Source organism: Protopterus annectens, chromosome 13.part0 (assembly GCF_019279795.1).
Source record: "Protopterus annectens isolate FY-2018-M chromosome 13.part0, PAN1.0, whole genome shotgun sequence".
Lineage (NCBI taxonomy): Eukaryota > Metazoa > Chordata > Ceratodontiformes > Protopteridae > Protopterus > Protopterus annectens.
In genome coordinates, this window is record NC_056747.1 from 3,629,824 (window position 1) to 3,652,044 (window position 22,221).

Sequence of the window (22,221 nt, forward strand, 5' to 3'; positions counted from 1 at the left end):
TTTATCCAAATCCACAGAACAAAGGGGAGAGACTACTACATTCCTTGGACATTCACAGACAACTTCGTTATTACTTGGACAGAACAAACCCATTCAGGAAATCTGAGCAGCTCTTTGTGTCCTATACTACAGGTGCTCAAGGAAAGGCTATTTCCAAACAGACAATTTCAAAATGGATAGCCCACTGCATACGCTTTTGTTATTCATTTCATGGAAAATCTGTGCCTGTATACATCAGATCCCACTCCACCAGGGCTACAGCTACCTCTGCAGCTTTCCTCAGGGGGGTTCCTACCAAGGACATTTTGGAAGCAGCCACTTGGAGTTCAGTGCACACTTTCTCCAAGCGCTATCACCTTCCACTGTACTCAAAATCTAGAGCAGGCTTTGCCACAGCAGTCTTGCAGGGCATCCTCGCCCCTCCTAGTTCCACTTAGTGCCTACCACCCTTACTTAGCTTTGGGATTCTACCCATCTGTAATGACTGCAGCTGTATGCACGATGAACATAGTACAGTTTTGTACCTACCATAAATGTAGATGTTTGAGTGCTCATACAGCTGCAGTCCAGGTTACCCTTCCACCATCCTTTCTTAGGACAGGCCTTATGGCAAACACCTTTATCATACATCCTATTTGGGGCATTCTTTTATGGTGTATTTGCTTGCAACTACTGTTTTTGATTTATCTACATTGCATGTTTGCATAATATTATGTTTTGCCTTCCTTCTGGGGGCACCTGACATCTGGGGCAAGAAAAACTGAAGAAAATGGCGTCGGCTGCCTCTTTTATACCCGTGCCGCACTGACATCAGGGAAGAAGCGACGACAACCAACGCCGGACCTAGACTTTGGAATTCGGCCGACCGAGGACCCGCCTGATGGCAGGATAACCCATCTGTAATGACTGCAGCTGTATGAGCACTCGAACATCTAAATTTATGGTAGGTACAAAACTGTACTTTTGCTTTATAGTTTCCCATTTAACAGAATTAATGTATAATATAGGAATACATACTCAGTGGCAGTGTAATGAATGCATTTTCGTCCCTAGTCTCCCATTGGATTCATACCCTAGCTTTATTATTATAGTAGTTAAGCTGCTGTAGTGTGTGGGTTAACCACCACTGACATTGGTCTCCCTTCTTGCTATATATCTCAACCATATTGTCCAGGGTCTGTGTGTGTACCGAAGGTTATCACGGTGAGACCCTTCATCTTATGAGTCCCACTTCTGTCGATGATAGTAGTATCAATGACTAATACAGCCAATAACGCCACATGACTTGGAGCAGGGGCGGTGCCTAGATGATGGAGTATATGTATGCGCACGTTTTTAGGTATGCCTCTTCGTGCTGTGAGGTCTGGCTAGTGAGAGCGTCCCCATCTCCTTAAAGTGATTCCGCACAAATGTCTATGCAAGCAGATGCTGCTTTTATGCTCTCCCAGTGTGTGCTAGGCATCATCATCTCCTGCAAGTCTTCCCTGCCCATCCCCCCTTGAGGGCAGTGATCATGTTGTTGCACCGTCATTACTGCCTCTCCTGCACCAGCCATTCCAATACCCCAGGCTGCTGATAGTCAGATCTTGTCCATCTGTGCTGTGGAGCGAAAAGAGCAGCTAGATTTACTTTTTAATCTGTGTTCTGTCTGTTAAAAGTGCTTACATTTCTAACGTTTACCGAAAAGAGCAGCTAGATTTATTTTTTAATCTGTGTTCTGTCTGTTAAAAGTGCTTACATTTCTAACGTTTACCGAAAAAAGCAGCTAGATTTACTTTTTAATCTGTGTTCTCTCTGTTAAAAGTGCTTACATTTCTTCTAACGTTTACCGAAAAGAGCAGCTAGATTTACTTTTTAATCTGTGTTCTGTCTGTTAAAAGTGCTTACATTTCTAACGTTTACCGAAAAGAGCAGCTAGATTTACTTTTTAATCGGTGTTCTGTCTGTTAAAAGTGCTTACATTTCTAACGTTTACCGAAAAGAGCAGCTAGATTTACTTTTTAATCTGTGTTCTCTCTGTTAAAAGTGCTTACATTTCTAACGTTTACCCCAGTTCTGCATGTTGCGGTGCAGCATAAAAAAGGGCTAGAGTATTGCCTACTGCCATTTTGGTATAATTGCACTTGCAGAGCTAAGCAAGTCAAAAGGTCTTCTTTCTTATCCTTCTCTGAACTTGTGTACACTAACATTTTGTTTCACGGCGTTAGCGTTCAGCATGAAGAAGAGTTTTATGTCTTCTTCCTTATCCTTGTATGAACTTGTGTACACTAACATTTTGTTTCACGGCGTTAGCGTTCAGCATGAAGAAGAGTTTTATGTCTTCTTCCTTATCCTTGTCTGAACTTGTGTACACTAACATTTTGTTTCACGGCGTTAGCGTTCAGCATGAAGAAGAGTTTTATGTCTTCTTCCTTATCCTTGTCTGAACTTGTGTACACTAACATTTTGTTTCACGGCGTTCGCATTCAGCATGAAGAGGTTTTTTTCTTTCCTGAAGGTATATCTTTTGTATTATCGTTCTTAATGGGTTTAAACAAATGTGGCCGTCTTTAAAGTGTGTGGGATAATTGTTAAGAATGGCCATAAAAACTGTGCCAGTGTGAGTAAATGTGTATGAAATGGTCAGCCATAAGAATGTATAGCAAAGGTACAGTGATGCTTTGGGCTGTGGCCAAAGCCATTTCACATCAAAATAAAGTCCACTTCAATGCTATAACCACTGGCTTCCCCTCATTGTCAGTGCCTCTTTCACTGTGATTTTACCAACTGTAACTACATCGTGACTAAATACTGTTGCATTCTGACACATGTACGCACGCACACACACACACACACACACACACACACACACACACACACACACACACACACACACTGATTTCTAGGAGAGTTTCATAATACCATTTTTTGCTTATGGTAACATGCCACTAGCAGTCAGACCAGTCTGACTCACCCAAAACATAGTTATTGTTCGTTTTTTCAAGAAAGTTTACCATACTACTGAATTGTGATAGCTGTGGTTTAGTAGTCTGTCTTCAAATGGCATATGCTACATTTTATAATTCTCCTGTTTGGTGTGATTACCGCTATGTAATTTAACAGACAGCCAAAAGCTCATGAAATTCAGTAATGAAATTGTTTGCTTAAAGAGATTAGACATTGCATTCTAAATAAAATGTTGAGGTAGAATATTCTTGCACTGGTAAATATAAGTTTTGAACAGATAATTGGTATTAGAGAACTGCTAGACAACAGCTAGTTAGTCCTGTAGTACCACTAACTGATAACTGCATTTAGCAGTTACAAAGGACTGACATACAAATATAGACATGACTTCATTGACTCAGGCTCTGCGTTCTCACCAGCAGTCCATGGAATGCTTTGTTCAGTTTTCTGTCATTGAAGTCTGCAGAACACTCCAAATGAAAAGTGAAAGTTACATTTTCTGTACTGCACCATTCAACAGTTTTTTGCTAACTTTGAGGCCTGATTATTTCTGGTCCGGCCTTCAGTGCCCCACTTTCACTCCATGTCTACCACTCATTGTTCTGCCCCCCAACACCACCACCACCAGACTGCTACTGGTGTTGCTGGGGGCCTGTCATGGATCTTAAGGGTGTCCTGGGGGCTTGGCTGTCTGTTCTTCCATTTATATTATATCCACTACCCCATTTTGCTTTCCCCACCCACCAAACTGCTAATCCAACCCAGGTCTGCTGGGATGTTGTCAGGGCTTTTATCCCTGTGCCCCCCAAAGAGGTCTACTGCATTGAACTCTTAAGAAAGTGAACTCCAGGGATGTGTCCTTGAATGAGATAACATTGGTAAATATTAGGCTAGCACTGTTCTTTCAAACAAATCTCTTTGCTTTGGTAAAGGAGTCCTAGTTCTTCCCTTCATGCTTGGTCACATCCTCCAAACCAAAGTTGCTTAAATTACCAGAAAGTTCGAAATTTAAACAGCTGATTGACAGAAAAATAACTTTTTCAAACAGCTGCTGTTTTCAAAATAAGACAGTTGAGACTGCAGTTTGTCATGTGCTGAGCAGTTTTGTGAAGTGCAGTCAGTTACAGTGCTGTGCAGTCAGTGGACACCCATGAAAGTGAACTTAAAATTGTAAGCCTGCCTTTTGCCTTGCTGTTGTATGTTAGATTAGCTCAGGGACAGTATTCTTTAGTTAGATTAGGAAAGCTTAGTTATTAAGACAGAGCTTATCTAGAACAATGGACTCCTATCCTGCAGTTTAAGTTTACATTTCCAGTGATTGAGTTCTGGCGTTTATTGAAAGCTGCTGATTTACATTCTTCTAATCATTTTACTTATTAAATATTTTTACATTGTGGCTAGAAATCAGTGTTTGTCTTTAGAGATTAGAGAGTGCTGATACCTGTTTGATACTCCCCAGGTCACCTCGAAGGTCTGGTCACTTATGGTCATAGCTGTCAATTATTTTGATATTTAATTGTCATAATTGGACACCCCGTTAGAAGGGCATGAAGACACTGTGGTGGCAGCATTACCGTATTATTTTTGAAAGTGACACAGCTGGAAATCTGTGCTAGGCTTTCCCAGAAATGTTTGGATGTGTGAGATTTGAATTTACTTTGAGTGTGAGTCTCAGAGGTCTTTAACTGGGACACATTGTTCTGATGCATATAATAAGAAAATACTTTTGGGGTGGATAGAGGTATATAGTCCAGTGACATGACAGAAAGCAAAGAATACACTCAAATCCTGATAATGAAAAAAATACACAGCAGACACCAGTGATTAGACCAGAAAACATTTAGTAATAACGATCTGGTACCTTGGCTTTTCGCCTTCAAGGATATAATGCTGCATACATCCAAACAGTTTATACCAGGTAAACCCCAACACCAGTTAGAATCCATTACATTCTTAAAGTGCTCAGTATCTGTAGTACAAATTAAATATATTAAAGAGTAAGGTGATTTTGAATTGTAGAACACTTTATGCTAAGGGGCGTAATTTGGAGGTTAACTTTAGTTACTGGTTGCAGTATTTAAGTTAATGATGCACAATATTTAATGCTGACATATTGCATGATGTGTACTTATAGGTTCATAGGTTGGTACTGGGCTATCTGCCCGAAGGCATATATTAGCCCAGCCACGTCGTGCGGTATTCACCTCCCCTTTAGTAGTTCCCTAGACCCTTGTACTAGCAGCTAGTACCCTTGGTCCCTATCTATTAGTGCTGTTGGTGTGATCCCCGGTGTGAACTTTCTGTTACCCATCCACTCATCAAGGTTCATCTTGAAGAGTGATAGTGAGGGGCTCTGTCTTATGTAGATTGGGACCCTGTTCCATAGTAAGGGAAGTCTCTGCGAAGGGAATCTATCCCCTCCAGCATGTTCTATTCGTTGTTGTGTTGAGGTTTATATCCCTCGAGTAGATTTGGTTTTGCTAAGATGGAGCATGTTCAACAATCCTGGGTTGGACATGGCTCTGTACATTAGACAGAGATCGCCTCTGAGAAAGTGGTATACAACAGAGAACAGTCTTAGCTTTTTCAATCGTGCTGCATAGGGCAACTGTTTGAGGCCAGTAATCCTCTTGGTTAGGTACCTCTGTGGTCTCTCCGGCTGCTGGAGATGTCTAGCCAGGTACATTCCAATTGGTGCATTGTACTCAGTAATGGGTCTGATGAGGGAAGAATAGAGGGGCACCATTACATCCTTAGATCTTGATGCGAACCTTTTCGTGATCAGATGGGTCACATAGAGGGATTTTCTAACCACTTTGGCAACATGATTATCAAAGGAAAGCTGACTATCTACTTGGGTCCCTAGATCCCTTATTTCTTCTTCAGATTTCAGGGGATTACCTCCTATGTTGTAGTTTGTGGGTACACTGTTTTTTCCAAAGGGAATTACTACGCATTTTTTTGCATTTAGCTAGAGACCATGGCTTTGACACCATGCATCAGTCTCATTTAGGCCCTTCTGGAGGGTCTCCATGTCAGCCAGAGACTGTATTATAGCACCCAGTTTGCAGTCATCCGCAAACTTAGTCAGCCACAGCCCTTCCGTGCTTGCCTGTACTTCTGAAAAGTATATGCCAAACAGGAGGGTCCCCAGGACAGAGCCCTGAGGCACACCACTCGTTACTGGTCTGGATTCGGACATAGATCCCACTACTTTTACTTTATGGGATCTGTCTGAAAGCCAGTTTGCGATCCATCTTGTGACATAAGGGTTTATGCCCAGGCTGGTGAGCTTATCAATAATACCTGAATGGGGAATGGTGTCAAATGCTTTAGCAAGGTCAAGGTAAGCCGTGTGTACCTCCTTTCCCTTATCTATAGCCTGAGTAACTGTCTCAAAGAAATCCACCAGGTTCAGGAGGCATGATCTGCCCTTGACGAAGCCGAACTGTGTGGGGTCCAGTGACTGGAGGTTCCCAGTCTCTCCATTATGAATTCCATAATGATTCGCTCCATAGCCTTACAGATCAGACTGGTCAGGCTTATTGGTCGGTAGTTCCCAGGGTCAGTTGTGGCCCCACCCTTGTGTAGCGGGACCACCATTGCCGTGCGCCATTCTATGAGCACATATCCTGTGGAGAGGCTGAGACTGAACAGGGTATTAAGATGCGGGGTTAATTCCTTTTGGAGCTCGCGTATGACACAGCCTGGGACACTATCTGGTCCCATGGAGGCAGTATTTTTAGCTTTAGATAGAGCCTTGTTAACCAATGTATCAGTAATAATTGGACTTGCACAATCCCCTAGAATGGTAATAGGCCCTGTAGGTGGTGAGGGGGAGGGATTTGCACTGAACCTGTCAGCCAAGATGTTGGCAATGTCAGAAGGGTCAGTGTATTTTGTTCCATTTTGTACTAGCTCAGAACAGACCTGAGCGTTGCCATTTAGGTTTTTGACGTAGCCATAGAAGGCCTTATGGTTATCCTTGGCAACTTTCTTTTCAAAATTAGCTTTAGTTGACTTGATGAGGGCCCTCAATTTCTTACTAATGCTGATCAGGGATGATTTTTCTACTTGAGATTCGGCCTTTTTGTGTATAAGTCTCCTCCTTTTATTGTAAAGTTTGCTTATGGCCGGGGTCCACCAGACTGGTTTCTTCTTGCTTGAGGAAGGAGTCTTGGTTTTATTTGGGATAGCACGGTCCATGCAATCCTGAAGATGCATATAGAGTGCCTTGGTGTAGGATTCCGCATCCTGGATATCATTATCCTTCTGCAAGGGAATAGTGAAGCTTTCCACTTTGGATGCAAGTGGTTTGAAGTTTGCTTTGGAAAGGTTTTTGACTATGGTTTCTTTGACTGGGGGAGGTGGAGGAGTGAGGATGTCCAGGGTTATCAGTCTGTGGTCGGATCTGACCAAGGAGGGGGTGATAACGGGTGTGGTACAATGGACGCCCATATTTGTGAAGATTAAATCCAATATGTTGTCTCCTGTAGTGGGGGAACTTACTAGTTGTTCAAGGGCATTTGAATTTATAAATTCTATGAATCGCTGAGCATAGGAGTTGGAACATTGGTAGTTCGCCCATTCTATACCATGGTAGTTGAAATCACCCAAGATTATGGTGTTGGGTAGGATCTTTATATTTTCCAATGTTTCAAGGAATGCAGAGTGAGCATCTTGGGACATGGTGGGTGATCTATAACCGGCTACAACTTGAAATGTGGTTTTGCCTGCTGATAGTTGCGCATGGATGATCTCTGGGGCATCATGCTGCGCTACTAACCTGGAGATATGGGTATCCTTGATGAATATGGATACACCTCCGCCCTTTGTACTACGATCCGGTAACTGAGGCCGGAAGGTATGATATGAATTGTAACCTGGCAGTGCTGGGGTGCTCTCTTGAGCCTTGAACCAGGTTTCCGTCACTGCACAAACATCGATTTTTTCCATGCTGAGGAGAGCCTCGAGTGTGTGCATTTTGAGGTTGAGACTTCTGGCATTGAGTAGCATTACCCTTAGTTTTTGGTTACCTGTGCTGGTTACGGTGGTTGGTTTGTCCTTTGAGCCTTGCCTAAAAAAGGCACTATGGGGACGGCAAGAGCCTTGGCCAGTATTCGAAAACCTAGGGGTGACAGGTGCAACCCATCTTTGGCAAAACAGCAAGGCTTGTCTGTCATGTCATCCCAGGCAGACAGACACTGGATCCCCTTAGAATGACACCAGAAGCTTAGCCAATTGTTGAAATTGATCATTTTGTCTTTGTATTGTGGTATCATTCTAGGTGAAGGTAGTATGCTACTCAAGGTTAGGGTCATACCATGTTGGGCTACATGATCAGAGAGCTCCTCAATGTCTCTTTTCATGTAGTCCAGGGAGGTACGTATTAGATCATTCACACCAACATGTACAATGACAGCATCATACTTGTACTTGTTCTGGAGTGACCTACGTGCCTGTGTTATGTGGCGGATCCGAGCACAAGACAGGCAGCTGATAGTAACCTCCTCCGTGTTCACCCTGGTGAGTGGAACATCTGTGTGCCTTACTATAGAGTCTCCTATTACTAGCATGTTAGGTATGGTGTTTTGCCTTAAGGGCTGTTGTGAGGCACACTGCTGAGGTGAATTATGTGTTTTCTGACTTGTGTTTGGGGGTGCAGGTTGCTTGCTTGTCTGCTTTGGAGGGCACTGTTTCTTTTTCAGATTGGTACCTAGTGCCTCCGAATATGTTTTTGTGTATTTATGTGTATGTTTTGCCGGTGCTTGTTTTGTAGATTCATGTGTGACAGGTGGTGTGATGCAAGTGTGTCCCTTATCCTCTTGACTGTCTGTTAGAGTCATGGGTTGAGAGCGCTTAACCTCCAGTCTGGCTGTGTATTTGCATCTTTCACAAGTGTTTGTGTCTAGAGGTAAGGGGAGAGGGTTGTCTGTATACATGAGGCAGTTGTGACGCTGCCTCAGGATGCCCAATTCCACCAGATGAACTGGAGAGTACACCTGAAGCTGACCTCTGGACATGCTTTGAAGAGTAAATTGAACTTAAGTCCTGCGGACGATCGAGGGTCTTATGCTATATTATAATAGTGCTGTCTAGAAAATCTGGAGAATAATAGTGCTGTCTAGGAGATTAGGACAAGTGCTGCAATAAGAGCAGCTGATCTGAAGCACTTGAGTTGAGGCTTGCCTAGTTCTAAGGGAAAATTTACAGTGCAGATTTTGTGGGCCCGGGATTAGTATACCCCAGCTAACCGGCGCTGCCCGACACTGCTCTGTGCGCAAGACTGCGCAAAAAGAGAGTTGCAGGGATTTTCCTCTAGATAAGTGAGGAAAGTGTGAGTACAAGAGCTGTTTTTCTCTAAGCAAGTGAGAAAAGTACAAAAACTGTTTTCCTCTAGGTAATGAGGAAGATAGAGTGCTATAGTAATTAGTAGCTTATTTAGTGCTTTCAAGTTCTGAACAAGTGCTGAGCATGAACAAGCAAATTTAAGTGCTAAAACTAAGAATCTGTATCTGCACTAGATGAGTTACAGCACAGAAACAAGTGCAAATGCAGGCTTTCAAATCAGAAAGTTGAGAGAGATGGAAGAGATTGCCCAAATGGCCAGTAACTACAAATTCTGGGCCAGAACCACTACTTATGTGGTAGACAGGTTACCTAGTGCTTACCACTCCCACTGATAAGCTAGAAGGCTTCCCTCCAACACAGAAAGGCTTGGGGGGCTCAGAAGCTTACATACAGTCCTGGATACAGCAAATCTGTATCTGGAACACTAGTTACAGGAAAGGTAGGAAACAGGCTTACAGTTTTTTTTTTTTACAGAAAAGTAGCAAAAACAGTAGTAAAAACAATTCACATGCAGTGCAAGCTAGCACACTTGAGTATGCAGCAATATTAGACCAAACACAGTTTAAAAATACAATTAAATTAAAAAGGGCTAAAAGCAAGTGCAGAAAGAGTTTATGGATCTAATAATAATAGCAGCTTGTGGTAATTTAACAAAAAAATTTTATGTAATGTATATGTGAGTATAAAGTATATATATTTTTTATATAAGATGACAATCAATGTATGGTGAAAAGATTTGTGATATAAATATATTGATGTAAAGGTAATATAAAGATATTGATTAAGTAAGACATCAAACTATTCTAACCTGTATGCAGGGGGGCAAGCCCCCCTGCACCTCCCACACCACTGCAATTTAGATATACCAACTCCAAGATTGCCCTAGTGAACGGCAATCCCCATTCACTACTTTCAGGATTCCAGTCCTCGGGATTGTGGAATTTTGCTATTCCATAGTGATCCCATTCCAGGGAATTGGAGCTTCTTCCTGTTGTGCTTTTGGGGGAAAATTGTGAAATATTACTCCTGTTTAAGTGACAGTCTCATACTGGAGTCAGTAGTGAGGACTGATGCTCCTTAGTTACTGACCAAGGATAGTAAGGGATGTCATATCAATTGTTGGCAGTCCGGTGAAGTCTTGGCTGGATGTCACATTTATTGGTGACAGTCTGGTGGGATATAGCCGAACATCACATTTATCTTGCCCTAAGGCATGTAGCTTACAAGAAGGCAAAATCCATGTTAGGAAAGACGGGAAAGGGAGTTGAAAATGAAGTCGAGAACAGGAGGTAGTGTGAGACCACCTGAAGAGGGGTGTGTTAGAACAAACGGAGACTACATGTGGCTGTTAGACTAAAGGAAGTGTGAGACCACCTGAAGAGGGGGCGTTAGAACAAACGGAGACTACATGTGGCTGTTAGACTAAAGGAACTGTGAGACCACCTGAAGAGGGGGCGTTAGAACAAACGGAGACTACATGTGGCTGTTAGACTAAAGGAAGTGTGAGACCACCTGAAGAGGGGTGCGTTAGAACAAACGGAGACTACATGTGGCTGTTAGACTAAAGGAAGAGTGAGCAGAAGGTAAGCTTATGTGGAAGAAGGCAGGCATCTGACAATAGGTCTGCAGCTAGAGAGAATATACAGGGGAGAAGGAAACAAAAGTGGGCATAGTATAGTGTAGGAAACGAGGGAGACGTAGGGTAGGAAGGTAAAAGAGGGAAGTATGAGAGAAACAGGGGTAAATCCATGATTTGCTTAGGTGTTCTCTTAAAGAGCATTCACAGGAGGACAGGTTAGGGATTGTTCTAGTAGTTAGTGGAAAGGAGTTCCAAATGCTAGCCACCAAGTGGGAGTGTACGCTTTGGCCAGAGGATTTGGAGGGTTTAGATACAGAGAGAGTTTATCTTTGTATCTAAAAGTTCTGTTTTGGATGTATTTGGTGAGTAATTAAAGGCAGAACAGTCTGAGGGTTTGTAAAGGTTATGTGCAATTATAAGCTGTAGATTGGAAAGACAGTTGGGAGTTGAAGCCATTGAAGGGTTTTGTGGTGATGTGTGAAGGAATTTGTAGTAGCAGAAAACTAGTAGCAGTTTTCAAGTTTAGTTTTTAGGAAGACTGTAGGTTGGTCTGTATGGTGGCACCATTTCATAGGATCATAGGAAGTTATTAGGCTATTGGCCCTTATAAGCCTAGCTAAGAGTTTAATTTAGCCCATGTTTAGACAAGTCAGTGTTTGTGGTATTGAGGAGGTGTTTGTTCCTATATAACGTGCCAAATTTCTGCTGGGTTTTCTTGATACCATGTTGTATGTGGCGATCAAATTTAAGTCTGTCATCGATTATGAATCCTGATAATTTGGTGTGGGGTACTGTTTGGATTTCAATGTTATATGTGGTTTGAATATTAAACCCAACTTTGTCAGGGTGTCAGATTTGGGTGCAGAAGAGGAGTTTGCTCTTTTTTAGGATTGAGTAGGAGTTACGAATCACTAAACCATGTTTTAGTGGGGGTGAATGCTTTTTGGGTAATCTGCTGTAAGGGTATTATGGTGGTTTGAGAGCTGCTGATAGTGGAGTCGTCTGCATATTGATTAAGTGTTCTTATACAGGAGGGAAGCGTCTAGGTTATTGATAAAAATATTGAAAAGTAAAAGACTAAAGATGGATCCTTGTGTGACAATTGTGGAAGTAAGAAAATATGGTGAATTGGAACCTTGCAATTTAGTTGATTGCTGTCTTTTGGTAAGGTAGCTGGAGAATTGAGAGATGTGATAAACCAAGGAAGGAAATATAGTTGAGAAGTTGGTGTGAAAGATCATGTTAACCTTTGGACAGGTGTTAATAATACTGCTGATACAAGTTTGCCTGAGTTTCTTGCTTTCTTGACAGTGTCCATTTATGACAATGTATTGTGACCTCACCTGATGCCATGCTGGATTTTTGTGATTGGATTATTTTGTAATAAAAACTGTAGAAGTTGTTGAATGAAATTCTGTAGAATTTTAGAGGGGGGAGGGATAAGATGGGTATTGGCTGGAAATTTAATTCAGTAAATTCCTTCCTTTGTGCAAAGCAGTAATATGGGCATTTTCCATATGATTGGAACATTACATTCTGCAGCACATATGTTAATAAGGATACTGATGGATATTATGCTGTGTGGCGTCTGCAGCTAGTTTTCGGTACTCTGGTGGAGGTTATCTGCAGAGGTATAGCAGGGTTTATGTTTAGATGATAGGTTTTTTTTTTCTAATTAGACTTGTATGCACAGACTGAAGGGAAAATTGAACTGAGTTAGCTTAGGAAGAAGGGGTGCCATTTATGTGGAAATTGATAATGGGGTAATGTGGGGGGCAACAGTGGGTGTTTAGAGGAGGACATATTACAACAGTTAGAGCTTAATTTAGCTATGCCTTGTGTGAAGTGTGTTGAAGTTAGTAGCTGTTTGGAGAGGAGAGGCATCTGGCATTGACGGGCATCTGGGCATCTTGGGGTCCTTTTTTGTTCCAGGTTTGTCTACCATTGATGTAAAGAACCAGATTGTTTTAGGGTTACATCCAGGCTTATTTTTTATGAGAGTGTAGTATGACTTTCTCCCCCTAGTGACTTTTTGTCCTGATTGCTAACTTTGAATAATTGTAGATTAACGATACTTATATTGTTTTTCCATGCACTGCATGTTATGTGCCTTTCTTTCATAAGGAGTTTGCATGATTTGGTGAATCATGAGACTGGGTTATTTGTAGCGCTTTTTTGTGCAGAGTGGCACAAGGTTGTTAAGTTATGTTTAGAAATGTAACAAATGTAACATTGAAATGTTCCACTCTTTCATATAGGTTAAGACGCATCGGAATGGACCAGTTTATAAATTTTAGTGATTCAGTGGAAGTTTCATGAGAAACTTTGGCTGGGTTACAGGGAATTTTAAGTTTATGCTCCTTTGTTAGTCGAGTGATAATCCTAAGGGCATAAGTTAGTTGTATGGTCACTGAGGGAATCTGGGAGTGTACCAACTGAAGCAGAATTATCTGGGTAGACTCTTATTCAGTCAAGGATGGATTGTTTGGTATTATATTTGTTGCATCTCGTTGGGGAATTGATAATTTGAGTGAAACCATAGAGGTCCATGCTGCTAGTAACGTTGTAAGACTGTAGGACTGCCAATTGGTATTAATGTCTGTTGGCATGATTATTCCATTGTTTGCTGTCTCTGAAATCCAAGATAGTATTTCTTTCAGAATGGAATGACCCGGGGGATGTGTGTTACTGTGATGTATGTTTTTGGTGGTCTTAAGTTTTAGGAATGACATAAGAATTTCTGCATTAGAGAATTTTGGGATGCTCTCTGAAAGGTGGTGTTGTGAACGATTTGGGAAGCGCAGGGCTGTTCCTCCCCCTTCCTTATGAGTATACTGGTTAAGTTGTAGTAGGAGGATAGGGTTTCACTGTCTTTTATGTGGGGATTTAGCCAGGTCTCTGTTATTGCTAGAGCATCTGAATTGTACTGATCTGTCCCTGCATGGAAAGAGATGCGTTTGCTCCTAATTATGCTTAGGTTGGAGGGTGAATAGTGTTTGTGTTGTGAATAATTTAATTGGTTTGGCTAGCAGCTCTAATTTTATATTGGAATAGAAAGTGTTGGAAATTTTAGGTTTGGGATAGTAGATGAAACCAGTGTGAAATAAGCTAGGGGAGATGATCAGAAAAACTGGTCGAGAGTCCGTCTGGTTTGTTAGGGAGGAAGTAATTGGAGTGGTGCGTATGTTTATTGTAGGAGTTGATGGAGATGTGAGGTGGGAGAGGAGGAGGAGAAGTAAGGTGAGGAAGGTGTTAAGTAGCTTGGTAGAAAGTGTGTGTACACACTTGGTATAGATAAATGGAGGAAGAGACTAGAATAAGTTCAGAGCTTTAAGGATGCAGATTAGTGAGAGAAGAGGAAATCCTTTAATGAAAAAGATGCAGTTAAAGGGAGTGAGGTATTGAATGCTGTGAAGTTCACCTGATAGGCCAGTGAGTAGTTTGTGTTTATTGGTGCTTGTGTAGAGGGGTGGAGTAAAGGGAAGCGTAAGAGTAGATGTAGTGGGAATAGGTGTGAATTGGGGTAGGGTAGAGCAGCAGAGTGAAGTCTGAGCATGTTTCACCCTTGCTAGTGCAAGAGTAATAAAAACAATCAGTAGAACATTAAGAACCTAAAGGTACAATGGTTCTTAAAGTACCTAACAATAGCCATCTGCAAAAATTTATGTAGAAACCAATTTGGGTTGCGTACATGCGTACATCAATGCTGGAGAAATATATATATATATATATATATATATATAATATGTTTTAAAGAACAGAAACAAATGAAGGCAGGAAGTTTAAAACTTAAACCAAGTACCTTATGGGTTAATTTCAAGAAGACCAGTTATTCTGCTTTTGTATGAAGTGTAGTGGTGCTTACCAGGACAGCTAATATATAACTGAGATTGTGACTAGTTTGCAGTGGGAGTGGGAGCCTCAAGCTGCATGCACACCAGTTTGTCTCTACTTTATAATTTCTTTGGAGTGCCAGGCAGGGTCTTGGGTTGGTTTTCCACTGAATATATAAAGTGTGGAATTCTTTCAAAAGACATACTGCATAGGAGTTTGGATAATATTTTATAGAGTAGATGATTGCAATTGAGAAATAGAAAAAAGGAGGGAGTTAGAAGCATATCACAATTAGAAATTAAAGTATGAAAAAACTAACATGTGACCCTCTGTATTTGGTACATTAGAGAGAGAGAGAATTCTTTTCCAACAAGTAAATGTAATATAGACGTTGATAAAATCTGCAGACCAAAGTTTAGTGAGGAAAAATTATTAGAACTGGATTTACGTTACAGTTGTACATTTAGCTAAAATGAGCATTTAAGATCGATTGCGGTAGTAATCTTTAGTAAAGCACTAATACTTAGCTTTGTATTGAGGAAACAAACAATAGTGTGCAAAGTCAGTCTGAAAGTACATTACTTCTCCAAATGTATCACATCTGGGTTGCCTATCAGTTTAATTCTGTTTTCATGTGAGAGATTAAATCACCAGAAAAAGAAATGTAAAACATCAGTTTACAAAATCAAGTATTGAGCAGAGATGTCAACTTTACATAAATATGTTCTAAACATTCTACAGCTGTTAGTCTAGCACAGCAATTTTCAACCTTTTTCATCTTACGGCACACATTAATTATAAAAATCTTGCTGCACACCAAAAAATATATTTGTTGCCTTTCTAAGGTGTTCGTTTTGTGGGGGGGGGGTGAAGGAAGATATGCATTAACTTAAAAAAATGGTTAAATCATGAAATACCCAATAAGTTAATACTGCCCGCTACTAAAACTTTGCTCGTAAAAAACTTCAACTACTGAAAGATGTGAAATAACTGTTTTTATTTAAACCAAAGTCAGCTCTGAGTATACAATAAAATGAAGTTCACACACTGCGTGTGATGCAGCTTTTAATGCTCCCCCGTTAAAAAAGAACAATAAGCCCGGACCTCGTTCCTAGCCCAAAAAATTCAAACCTGTCAGTCCCTGCTGCATGATGTGGAAAGCATCATCCTGAAGCTGAGATGGCATCTATAGTTGGTATGAACAAAACGGGACCATTAGAAAAAATCTACAAGTACTGTAACCTGCAAAAGATGCAACTGAGAGGAACTGCCTTCACTGAAAAATTAAACTTTGTTTCAGTCTGGGCAATGTACCTTCTTCTCCAAGTTTTCTGAATATGAAAAAGTTAAGGTTACGCTTTTTCTCCTTCTTGTTGAATCTCATAACAGAGTGAAAACAAATTTGGGGAGCCTTGTTAAACAGCTACAGTAGATACCTGTTTTGCATTGAGCACTAGGAAATACATTGTCCAGAATGTTGACTGAAAATATCCATAACAAGAAAACCCACCTGTGTCGGTTTCAGCTAGGGTGGGAGAGCTTATGCAAAGACTGGATCAAGTTGCTCTCTCTGATTATCTGTTAAGTTTTCAGAGATCACCTGAAAATTAAGCTTGATTTCTCACTGTGGGATGAGTTCTTGTTATTAAAAAAAGGAAACAAAAGCTGCTGTGCATCAGTTCATACTTAGATTTCCAAGCTTTTAACTATTAACTGTGGGTTTTTGTAATTAAAAAAGGAAACAAAAGCTGCTGTGCATCAGTTCATACTTAGATTTTCAAGCTTTTAACTAATGCACAAACGGTTCCCACTAGGAGGTGTGTTTTGGAATGGCAAAGAGGGCAAAGGTCTCAGGTAATGGCGCACACACGCCGGGTTTGCTGCCTTGGTTGGACCTTTGAAAAAATGAAAGTGCATGTGTGTGTGTTTGTGTGCGAGAGAGAGATTTCACAAATTTGAAGGACATTGAGTTTTGAATGATAAGGAAAGCCAAGTTTTTATATATAATACATTATCTTTCTGATATATTGCTTACAGCAAGGAGGGTGCAAAAGTGAGATCTTGTGTGTAATACCGTGTACTAAATGATTGTTTTAAAAAAATCTTGCAGCACGTCTGCTGACGTCATGCAGCACACCGTTTGAAAATCACTGGTCTAGCAGTAAAAGATACCATTTATGCTAGTTACAGCATTTGCATCAAGGTAGTAACATTTTCATCAAGATACATAGCAGATGCTGATATTTACAGTGGATATAAAAAGTTTACACACCCCTGTTAAAATGCCAGGTTTTTGTGATATAAAAAAATGAGAACACAATAAATCATTTCAAAACTTTTCCCACCTTTAATGTGACCTGTAACCTGTACAATTCAATTGAAAAACAAATATGTTAGGGGAAAAATATATTAAACATACAGCAAGCCCATTGCAAAAGTGTGCACATCCTTAAACTAATAGTTTGTTGTGTGTGCACACCCTTAAACTAACTTTGTCGAAGCACCTTTTGATTTAATTACAGCATCCAGTCTTCTTGGGTACACACCTGCCATCAATTAAAGAGACTCTGATTAACTCCAAATAAAGTTTAGCTGTCCTAGTAGGATTTTCCTGACATTTACTCAGTTTCCTGCTACAGCAAAAGCCTTGGTTCGCGGAGAGCTTACAAAGCATCAAAGAGATTTCATTGCTGAAAGGTATCAGTCAGGAGAAGGGTACAAAAAAATTTACACAGCATTGGATATACCATGGAACACAGTGAAGACAGTCATCAAAAAGTGGAGAAAATATGAGACAGTAGTGACGTTGCAAAGAACTGGATGTCCCTCCAAAATTGATGAAAAGACAAGACGAAAACTGGTCAGGGAGGCTGCCAAGAGACCTACAGCAACACTGAAGGAGCTGCAGGAATTTCTGGCAAGTACTGGTTGTGTACTACATGTGACAACAATCTCCCATATTCTCCATATGTCTGGGCAATGGGGTAGGGTTGCAAGACGGAAGTTTTTTTCTTACACAGAAAAACATCCAGGCCCAGCTAAAAGTTGCAAAACAATACATAGTTTCCCAGAAACATGTGGGAAAATGTGTTGTGGTCTGCTGAGACTAAGGTTGAACGTTTTGGCCACAATTCCAACAGGTACGTTTGGCGCAAAAACAGCACTGTGCATCAGAAAAAGAACACCATCCCCACGGTGAAGCATGGTGGTGGCAGTATCATGCTTTGGGTTGCTTTTCTTCAGCTGGAACTGGGGCTTTAGTCAGGTGGAGGGAATTGTGAACAGTTCCATATACCAGTCACTTTTGGCCCAAAACCTTCAGGCGTCTGCTAGAAAGCTGAAGATGAAGAGGAATTTCACCTTTTAACACGACAATGACCCCAAGCATACATCCAAATCAACAAAAGAATGGATTCACCAGACGAAAATTAAAGTTTTGGATTGGCTCAGCCAGAGCCCAGACCTAAATCCAATAGAAAATCTGTGAGGTGACATGAAAGAGGGCTAAGTACAAGAGATGTCCTCGCACTTTGACAGATTTGGAGCGCTTTTGCAAGGAAGAGTGGGCAAATATTGCCAAGTCAAGATGTGCCATGCTGATAGACTCAAATCCAAGAAGACTGAATGCTGTAATTAAATCGAAAGGTGCTTCACCAAAGTATTAGTTTAAGGGTGTGCACACTTTTGCAACCAATATATTGTACATGTTTTATTTTTTTATATTTTTTCATAACAGATTTCTTTGTTTTTCAATTGAATTGTACAGGTTTTAGGTCACATTAAAGGTGGGAAAAGTTTTGAAATGATTTATTGTGGTTTCATTTTTTTTATATCACAAAAACCTGGCATTTTATCAGGGGTGTGTGCACTTTTTTTTATATCCACTGTAGATTATGTAATGGATTATAGGAAGAAAACATTTGATTTAATAAGGATAGTCTTTAGCTAGGGTGTGAGGTGCCATAAAAATACCAGAGGCATTCTGTTTAAAAGTGAAATAACAGCATTTCCATTGCATCTTAAAGAAACAACAGACTAGAAATATACTGGTAATAGTGCACGTTATATGCAGACCCTCTCTTTGGAAGGCTACAGAAACAGCTGAGGCAGTTGTGTACTACAGTGAGACAACAGCGTTCTCTGTCCAACTTAACAAGAACAGCTAGCATTCTGCTGGTGCTGTGCACTACATGCTTGCTGAATTGCAGCTAGCATTCTACTGGTGCTTTGCACTACATGCTTGCTGAATTGCAGCAAGCATTCTACTGGTGCTGTGCACTACATGCTTGCTGAATTGCATACAAAAACATCCCTTTGAGTACTATAAGCAACAGTTACTTTGGGATTACAACAGCAAATAAAAACAGTTCTTTCTTATGTTTACTTGATCTGTGGAAGGACTAGGTGTGTGTACACAGCTAACGAGGATGCCATGAAGGGAAATCTATCACACAAGGGAACAAAACAAGGTAAAGTTTAGCATTCTTCTTTGCCAGAAGGTTTTAATGGTTGCAAAAGATCATGGGTATAATTAAAATGCAGCAAGCATGACATTGTTCATATTAATTTTAGGGCCCTTTTTTTGTCGCCAGCCTCGCGTGTTTCTTGACTTGTGTCCTAAGATTGAAATGCCCTTGAGATTGCACCTGTCATCTGTTGGAAGTAACATTTTTTGTATGATAATAAAACTTATCGCCATTACTTTGGAAGAGGAATGCTGTGCCCACTACTCCGCATGGAGCTGATTTTCCTTGCTTGCACTCAGGTGTTTCATGCTATGTGCTTTGCTTGTGCCTGTCTTGGGTGACTGGTATTCCTTAGATTGTGTATCCTGTCCGATTCTACACACTCACATGTACTCTGCTGTATGTGCATCTTTAGATGACTGGTATTCCCTGGAGTGTGTACCCTGTCCATCATTCTATACATCCACATGTCGTACTTTGCTACATATGCGTTTTGGATGACTGATACTCCTTGAAGTGACTAGGCATGTTTGTGCTTGTACACACCAACATCTCATGTTAGGGTACATATATATTTCTCAGACTGACTGGTACTTCCTGGAGTGTCTAGTTGCAAGTGTTGCATTCACACAAGTTTCCTAGGTTGTATTTGTGTGATGGGACATGCACAGTACCCCTCTACTGGATGTGTGAGCTAGCATCAGATATTCATTCACATCCTCCTGGGCTGCTTCTTATATTATTCAGGCTGAGAAATGAACCTAGGTGTGATGTAGTTGGAGAAAAAAATTTTGTTTCACACATCTGGCTTATTAGGATTGTTGTTATGAAAGTGTTGAGGTGACCTTTTCTGCAACATCTGCATGAATATAAAGCAAAACTGTATCCTGTCTACCTGCATGTGCTGTTTTGTAAGATTTCTTTTAGGCATAGAATACCAATGCTTGTTTCATTTTGTACGACCATACTACAGCAGTTGAACTGTCCTTTCCAGGAATTCCTATGTCTGACCAATATCTTAGGTTGGAGGAGGAACGCAGACACAAACAGAAAATAGAGAAAGACAAACGGAAAAAAAAGAAACAGAAGAAGGAGAGGAGGGGTCCCCATCGACGTCATGATTCGTTGCAGACAGAAAGTGATGAAGATATCCCTCCTGCACAGCAAGTCGACATTATCACAGAGGAGATGCCTGAGGTTAGTGCATGGGGGGGGGGTCTAACTTGGGTATGTTCAAAATATAAAAATCTCAGTCCCGTGTTCATTTGCAGTCACATTCATGAGCAACATCTCAATTATTCAGATATCCGTAACATCAGTTGCATCATTTGCAAGCAGTTTTGATTAAAAATAGTTACAAGGGTTATGTATGTATTCATTTTTAAGTACAGTAAGTGTCATTCACTGTCTTGTCTCTATAGTTATTATTAGGCTAGAGCCTAAACATTGAAGTGCATAAAGGAACTGATTATTGTGAATGTGTCTACTGTCTTTTCCATCCATACAGTGAATCCCATTATTTATTTATTTCCAGTTTGATAATCGGGGAGGTCCACTGGGCCCAAAAGGCCCATTTTCAGTGGAGGCCCGGGGAGAAAAGCTCCGTAATAAAAACAATTACAGAAATTAAAACAAGCAGCAATAAAAACAATTACAGAAATTAAAACAAGCAAGCATAGAATCATACATTTGTACAAATTATGCATAGAATAATGCAAAAGAACACACACATATGAAATATGTGAATAGTATAATTTTTACAACCAAATTCAGAGAGCAATTTGCATGTAGAGCCATTTGCACAGAGTAAAGATGGGAGCCTGTGTACAGTATTTAAATAGTAAGTACCCGCAAACTACAACATAGGAGGTAATCTCCTGAAATCTGAAGAAGAAATAAGGGATCTAGGGACCCAAGTAGATAGTCAGCTTTCCTTTGATAACCATGTTGTCAAAGTGGTTAGAAAAATCCTTCTATGTGACCCATCTGATCACGAAAGGGTTCACATCAAGATCTAAGGATGTAATGGTGCCCCTCTACTCTTCCCTCATCAGACTCATTATTGAGTACAATGCACCAATTGTAATGTACCTGGCTAGACATCGCCAGCAGCTGGAGAGACCACAAAGGTACCTAACCAAGAGGATTACTGGCCTCAAACAGTTGCCCTATGCAGCACGATTGAAAAAGCTAAGACTGTTCCCTGTTGCATACCGCTTTCTCAGAGGCGATCTCTGTCTAACATACAGAGCCATGTCCAACCCAGAATTATTGAACATGCTCCATCTTAGCAAAACCAAATCTACTCTAGCTACATGCTCTAGGGATATAAACCTCAACACAACAACGAATAGAACATGCTGGAGGGATAGATTCCCTTCGCAGAGACTTCCCTTACTATGGAACAGGGTCCCGATCTACATAAGACAGAGCCCCTCACTATCACTCTTCAAGAGGAACCTTGATGAGTGGATGGGTAACAAAGTCCACACCGGGGATCACACCAACAGCACTACTAGATAGGGGCCAAGGGTACTAGCTGCTAGTACAAGGGTCTAGGGAACTACTAAAGGGGCGGTGAATACCGCACAACGTGGCTGGGCTAATATATGCCTTCGGGCAGATAGCCCAGTACCAACCTATGAACCTGTAAATACACAGGGGAGAAAAATTCAATATACAGTTGAAGTAGGGGGGGAGCTGTAGAAATAGCAGAAAGTAGAGGCGATTGAAGGAGAACATGTCTAGGAGACATAAGAGAGATTTAGGTCGGAAGGGTACAATTACATTTCTAGTTTTGGGAGAGGTGGGAGTAGAATAGGGATTTAAAGTGTTCAGCGTTTGTAGTGATTCTAAGCAGGGGTGGGAGAGAGTTCCATTTTTTGGCCAGTGAGTAGGAAAGAGAAATTGGCCAGGGGGTCGTTTAGGTTTGTGTACAGAAAGTAGATTTTGTTGGGCTGATCTTAGGGGTCTGAGTGGTGTGTAGAAAGGCAAGATATTAGTTAGAGCAGGGCATACAGTAGGTTTAAAGATTTGTTTGTGGGC

At 40.9% G+C, this 22,221-nt stretch overlaps 1 protein-coding gene across 1 annotated transcript in view; it reads left to right on the plus strand.

The window, feature by feature from the left end:
- AP3D1 (adaptor related protein complex 3 subunit delta 1) overlaps positions 1–22,221 on the plus strand; it is a 3,080,434-nt gene that overhangs the window by 1,838,264 nt on the left and 1,219,949 nt on the right. Inside the window, exon 23 of the mRNA XM_044055492.1 lies at positions 20,171–20,373. Coding sequence (XP_043911427.1) covers positions 20,171–20,373 — 203 coding nt within the window. The remainder of the gene's footprint in view (positions 1–20,170; positions 20,374–22,221) is intronic.